Raw genomic sequence first — 6,714 nt, forward strand, 5'->3', positions numbered from 1 at the left:
AGGCCTGATGAAGGGACTGTGAAGTTAAATACTGATGGCTCATGTCTGTTGGATGACAGGATTGCGGCTGGTGGGGTTTTGAGAGACGCTGGTGGTGCGTGGGTGTCTGGCTTTGCTCAGAACCTGGGAATGAGATATTCCTTCACTGCTGAGCTCTGGGGAATCTTCTCTGGGCTTAGACTCGCCAAAAGTCTGGGTTTAAAAAGTCTTCTGGTGGAATCGGACAACCTAGAAGCAGTTAAAATTATTTCTGAAAATAAAGCTTTGTGTCTGAATAGCCAAAATTTAGTAAAAAGGATCAAGAGGTTATACTCTTCCTTCGACACCATCAACTTTGGGCATGTCTTCAGGGAGCAGAACAGGGCTGCTGACCGCCTTGCTGCTGAGGGCCATGTGAGGATGTTAGGAGTCTCTAAGTTCTCGTCGCCTCCGACTTCTTTTTTTCTATACTTTCTGATGATCTAGTGGGGGTTAGCTTTCCCAAGCTAATCCCGGATTAGTTTTCTTTTGGGTGTTTTTTGGTTGTTTTTCTTTACTTTGTCTATCAAAAAAAATAAATGGTTCAAAAGGTAAAAAATAAATAAAAAGGAATTATTTGGTGGGCCATTGTTTTGAAAAAGGTAAAACGTTTGTTTTGGTTGGGGAGTGAATTCAAAGCAAAGCAGACGCTGATTTCATCAATTTCTTCCTCACACTTCCATTTTCCTCCTTTTTGGCTTCCTTTTCATTTGATTTCTCTGGCCATTCTTTAATCATGAGAAAAGGTGGATTTATGGACTTTGGATGAATGATATTGGTAATGATGATGATTCTTTTCAACTGGAATTGGAAATGGACCGCCGGAGTTGGTTGTGGAGACGCAAGTCTTCTGAGAAGAGTCCTGCTGAAATTGACGCTTCCTCTTTCTCTTCCCATTCCGAAAGATTCTCCGATGATCAGGTTTCACTTTATTATTTGATTAATTGAAATCTTATCTATACTCATCTAATTCTCTTTGAATTTTAACTAAGTCATCATTTGCAATAAATTAATTTTGATTCTTTTTTTCTGTTATTGTTGAAGGCATACACAATTCATAATCCTCAATCACCAGAAATCACTTCTAAATTAGTCACTGGTGAAGAAACAAATGATGATGTGAGGAGTTTAGGGAATAAACTTTCTGCTGCACTTTTGAACATTAGTGCTAAGGAAAATTTGATAAAGCAGCATGCCAAAGTTGCAGAAGAAGCTGTCTCAGGTATCCCTTCTCTTGCCTTTTCTTCACATTCCGCTGCTACTAGGCTTCAAAAAAGCAACATTCTTCTGATTGAAAATATCCTGATAGAAATCATACTACCGGGTAAGACAATTGGTTGGGCAGAAGAAATATTTTGTGATGATGAGTTAATGATGTTTAATCTTTTTCATTTAAAGCCTTACTGGATAAGGCTGTGTCCTAGCTGATATTTGGGTTTTAAAACTTATATATGCTACGGGTTAAGAGTTTAGCAAACTCGACTGCTACCCTCACCGGCCGAGACAATCTTTTGTAGCGTGGACTTATTTATTGGGGCATTCTTTTTATTTTATGATGCCTAAATAGATAACACTACCTTAATCTTCATTGTAATTCATGAACATATGTTAGTAAAAAATGTGGAAAAACAATTCATGTAGCTAATTGTATTTTTGTTTTTGTTGAGAATAAGTTGTGTATTATTGCATTAGTTTTTGTGGATGTAGGAATAGCTCTCTTGTACATTTTCCATTTTTCTCTTAAGAAGATTCTTAATGCATGATAACATGTACTTACTTTGTTACCCTCAAAAGTTGTTGCAATGGGTATTGGCTGTCAAAGCATTGCAAAAAAATTGTGCTTAGGTCTTCATACTATCCCTTTCCTTCTCCAAGTTAGATTTTTCTAAAGAATTTTGCCATATTAAGTAAAAATCAGCCTTTTTTCTCCATGTGGATACCAGGGTGGGAGAAGGCTGAAAAAGAACTTCTGACAGTAAAGCAACAACTTGAGGCTGCTACGAAGAAGAACCTTGGACTTGAAGATAGAGTTGTTCATCTAGATGCAGCCCTTAAGGAATGTGTCAGGCAACTAAGACAGGCTAGAGAAGAGCAAGAGCAGAAGATCAGTGAAGCTGTTGCAAGGAAGACTCGTCAATGGGAATCTATAAAGTCTGAGCTTGAGTGCAAGCTTGTTGAGCTCCAGACTCAGCTTCAAACTACTGTAGCTGCAACCTCAGTTGATTCTGACCTTAAGAAAAAACTCGAGGCTGCAGAGGAGGAGAATTCTTCACTTAAAAGTGAGCTTCTTTCTCAAGCTGAGGAAATAGAGATTAGGATTATGGAGCGAGACCTGAGCATCCAAGCAGCTGAAACAGCCAGCAAACAGCATTTGGAGTGCATAAAGAAGGTTGCTAAGCTTGAAGCTGAGTGTCGTAGGCTAAAGACCATTGCTCGTAAAGCAACCCCTGCAACTGACCATCAATCCTTGACTGCCTCTTCAAGTTGTTCCGACTCATGTGTATCTGCAAATGTAAATGAATTTGATGAATTAAAGAATCAGAAGGCTATTGGAAGGAGCCTGATGGTCCCTGCTGTAGAAATTGATCTCATGGATGATTTTCTGGAAATGGAAAGACTTGCAGCTTTGCCTGGTACAGAAACTGGGAGTTCTTATCTTGAGGCTGGATCCTTATCTGAACAAGCTAGAGATGTTGAAAGCCCTTTGAAATATGAACTTCAAGTCACGATTCATAGGACTGATGAATTGGAGGAGAGGTTAGAGAGATTAGAAGAAGAAAAAGTTGAAATACAAAAGCTTTTAAGCGAGTGCCAGAGAAAACTAGAGATGTCTTCAATACAACGAAAGGAAGCAGATAGTAAATTGGTAGAGCTACAAGCTCAGTTAGCTCTTGCAAATGAAGCAAAGCAAGTTGTAGAGAAAGAGATTGAGAGGACCAAAGTAAGGAGAGAAGTAGCAGAATCACAACTCCTAGTTGCTGAAGCTGAAAACAAAACCTTGCATTCGAAGGTTAGTTTATTAGATGCAGAGGTCATTAAGGAGCATGCATTGTCTGCAGAAAATGCTGTCAAGAGTCGTAAATTGGAGGAAGAGCTTTCAGAATTGAAACGTCAAACTAAGCTCCAGCGAGAAGTTGAGCAAAGACGAGTTGAAGGGTCGAAGATAAAGCAAGTAAGTAATGTAATGTAGGGGTTTTCCAAAGTTTGCTGTTCCGCATAAAATTTTGTCTCACACTAGCTTGTTTTTTTACCAAATTGTGGTCTATTCGTTTTTGTTGCAAGCCTTTACACCGATGTGCAACCTATGTCGAAAGCATCATTAAGATTAATTTTATACCTCGTCATCCAACTGTGAAAACACATAAAATAATGGTTACTTTGTAAAAAACAAAGTAACCATAGTCTCTACCTAAAATATATATTACAATTGTACTTTGTTGTTTTGACTGCATGTCCACCAATGTTATACTTTTTTCATTTTATTTGACTGAAATCTTGGTTTTTGCCAGGAGAAACAGCTCGCTGAGGCAGCAAGTAAGTTCGCTGAATGCCAGAAGACAATCTTATCTCTTGGCCGCGGATTGAAATCACTCGCAACAATGGAAGATTTCCTTATTGATCCCAACGAATCACTAGTTCTCACTAGTGAAGGACTGCATGGGCACAAAAAAGACGAGCAGTGGAGATTGTAGGTACCTGAATCTCTTAAAGTAGCTGGTTTTTCTTGAAGTAAATCAGAGAATAGTAAACTGAACAAGTGTGCATGAGAAAAGCCAGAATGGTTTTGGGAAGATATTCCCTAGAGAGCGTGTGGGATTCAAAATGGCAATCAGTGAATATATGAATGATTAAACAGAAGTTAGCAATGAGGCAAATTCATATCAATATAAGCTGTATCTATAACCAAAGTTAGGGCTTCTGCAAATAGATTTTTATAAGATAAATACAGTTGTTATACATGATAATCAACAAGCTCTGCATATTTGTATATTATTTGTAAATTCTAGGGTAAAGTTCAAATAAAACCCCTGTGGTTTCACTAATTTTCAGATAAAGGACTGTAGTTTACTTTTTGTCAAAACGAGAACTGAGGTTTTCAACTTTAGCAAAATAAGGACTTTTTCGATTGATACTATTAAAATCACCCTTAACAACTTCAAAAATGACATATTTTAAAAACTACTAATATTCTAAGCAACTTTAATTCTTCAACTTTTTTATTTCGAGATTATTTAGGTGATGTTTGGTAAAGAGAGAGAAAGTTAATGTTTAGAGAGAGAAAGTTTCAAAAAAGATGATTTTCTAAAATCGAAAATGTAGTTCCATAGAAAATATGACATTGAACAACTTTAATTCTTGAAAATTTTCATTTTCAGGTCGTTAAAGATAGTTTTAATAGCATTATTAAAAGTGTGAAATCTCAGTCCTCGTTTTGACAAAAAGTAAACTACAGTCCTTTATCTGAAAATTAGTGAAACCACAAGGGTTTTATTTGAACTTTTCTCTAAATTCTATTGTCAAGTTTAAATTGCTTTTGACACATTTATTTTCTTTTTGCACACGCTGTCATGCTTTTATTTTCCTATTTCCAGCAATAACTTGTGAATAATTGGTGCTCAATTATTATATATATATATATGAATTATTTCTCAATAGGTATTATCCATCATGGATATTATAGAAAAATGTATACATTTTTTTTTTATTAACGGTGAATAACAGGGAGTATAACCAAAATAAATAGAAAAATAATAATTAATGACCATCAACTATCAACTGTATTAATTGTTTTATTTTTATGGTTTTCAGTAAATACGGTCTCATTTCCTTTTTCATATATATATATTTCTATTGTTGGTGTCTTCTATGCTTATTTTGTTTTTTCTACCATTGGACGGGCTTACTTTGTCAAGGTTCATCATCATCCAATGGTGGAAAAAACAAAGTAAGGCTTACTTTGTTTATATATTTCTATTATTTTTATTCTTTTGACACCATTATTTTTAGGCTTCTGATATTTATAGCCCTAAGGGTTGTAAATAAAAGCCCAAAAATTCTTATTAATAGTGTCCATTTAGTTTTTCAATATATAAAATTTAGGGTAAATAATTATAAGGTTCCTGTATTTTTACCTAATACACTACTTAGTCCTTGCCTTTTGTAGAAATAATTCTATAGTCCTCCAGTTTTTGTTTTTATTAACTCACTAGTCATTATGCTTGGATCAATGGTCAAACTATACTAAATAAACTTTAAAATACAAAAATTACCCTTTGCTTTATGTTTTAATAATAAAATATTTATTTTTCCTATTTTATATTTATTTTTCTCTTTTTTCCTACATAATCACAATCTCTCCAATATAAACTTCAATATAAAGTAATTGATTTATTAATTTTTATATAATTATAGAATTTTAATTTAATAACGTAAAATTTATTGACTAAAAAATGAATAAAAAATATTTCAAAAATTGTTAAAATAGGAGCAAAACTATCATTGTAAAAGTTTTTACAATTTTAATAAATTTTACGAATGAAAAAAAATATATGATTTTTAAAAAATTATAAAAAATTTACTGTTAGTTTAAAGATATTATATTAAAAATAAAGAAAAAAATAATTATAATTTAAAAAAATTAATAATACATTTTTTAAGTATATTAATTTCGGTGTATATGTAGTTCAAACACTTTATTAAAATTAATTAGATTAAATTTAAAACTTAAAGATAATTTTTTTATATATATAACTAGGGTTAATTTTGGACTTTCATTTATAAAAACAAATGGAAGGACTAAACAATTGATTAAGATAATACTTAAGGACCTTATAATAATATAATGAACTTACTAGTATGTTAAGTAAAAACACAAATACATTATAATTATTTATCCTAAAATTTATTGATATTTAAATGTTTAAATACTTAAGTACATATATTCATAATATATTGTTATATTTCCAATACAAATAAATATTTATTTTAGAATTAAAATTATCTCTTTTTATTGTTATATGCGAATAACTAATACTTATATACAACCCTTAGGGTTGTATATATCATTTGCCTTATTTTTATTTTTGTTTAACTTTTATAATTATTTTAGTATATTTATGTTTGAACCATTTCTTAATTCATACTATAAATTTAGCAATTAAATTATTACTCCTAATTAGTTTTTTACTCCTAATTAGTTTTAATTCGGTTGCTAAAATAATGCAAGTTTCACTTTAGTTAATCCTCAGTTATAACCTCGAAAAACTGGAAAAAATAATATGTGATTATTATTTTTAAAAGGGTAAGAAGGATGGCATAGGATTTTAAAAGTTTAAAAAATGTTTTACTTTTAAAAAACGATAAAATATTCGCTCACATAGCAGAACTCAAAGCGATTGCCTTTGCAGTCAAAGCTGAGTGGGAAAGAAATTGGAGGAGCATTTGGATCGAATCGGACTCATCTTATGCCGTACAATTGTTGAACAATAACCAGGAAGAGGTTCCATGGAGAATCAGAAGAGAATGGCAAACTTGTCTAAATCAGCTTTCGGCAATGAATTGGAGAGCCACTCATATTTTCAGGGAAGGGAATCAAACAGCGGATAGGCTTGCGAGTCATGGGCAATCGGCTTCCTCTACCTGCTGGAGGCATTCGGCACCTCACTTCTGTCAGGCCCTAGTGTTTGACGATATTTG

General features: G+C 33.0%; 1 protein-coding gene across 1 annotated transcript; it reads left to right on the forward strand.

Annotated features, from left to right (window-relative positions):
• Positions 1 to 652: 652 nt before the first annotated feature.
• On the forward strand, positions 653 to 4,590 carry LOC136230355 (filament-like plant protein 3). Its single transcript, XM_066019406.1, has 4 exons — positions 653 to 939; positions 1,063 to 1,240; positions 1,962 to 3,190; positions 3,528 to 4,590. The coding sequence occupies exons 1-4, from the start codon at positions 784 to 786 to the stop codon at positions 3,708 to 3,710; spliced, it is 1,746 nt and encodes a 581-aa protein (XP_065875478.1). The 5' UTR covers positions 653 to 783; the 3' UTR covers positions 3,711 to 4,590.
• Positions 4,591 to 6,714: the final 2,124 nt, after the last annotated feature.

The sequence above is a fragment of the Euphorbia lathyris genome, chromosome 5 (genome assembly GCF_963576675.1).
Source record: "Euphorbia lathyris chromosome 5, ddEupLath1.1, whole genome shotgun sequence".
In the NCBI taxonomy this organism is placed as follows: domain Eukaryota; kingdom Viridiplantae; phylum Streptophyta; class Magnoliopsida; order Malpighiales; family Euphorbiaceae; genus Euphorbia; species Euphorbia lathyris.

Bases quoted from the DNA above. Each gene is read 5' to 3' on its own strand.
- LOC136230355 (XM_066019406.1), top strand. From the start codon at position 784: ATGAATGATATTGGTAATGATGATGATTCTTTTCAACTGGAATTGGAA. The intron at 940-1,062 runs GTTTCACTTTAT...TTATTGTTGAAG, and splicing joins AAAGATTCTCCGATGATCAG to GCATACACAATTCATAATCC. The intron at 1,241-1,961 runs GTATCCCTTCTC...TGTGGATACCAG, and splicing joins TGCAGAAGAAGCTGTCTCAG to GGTGGGAGAAGGCTGAAAAA.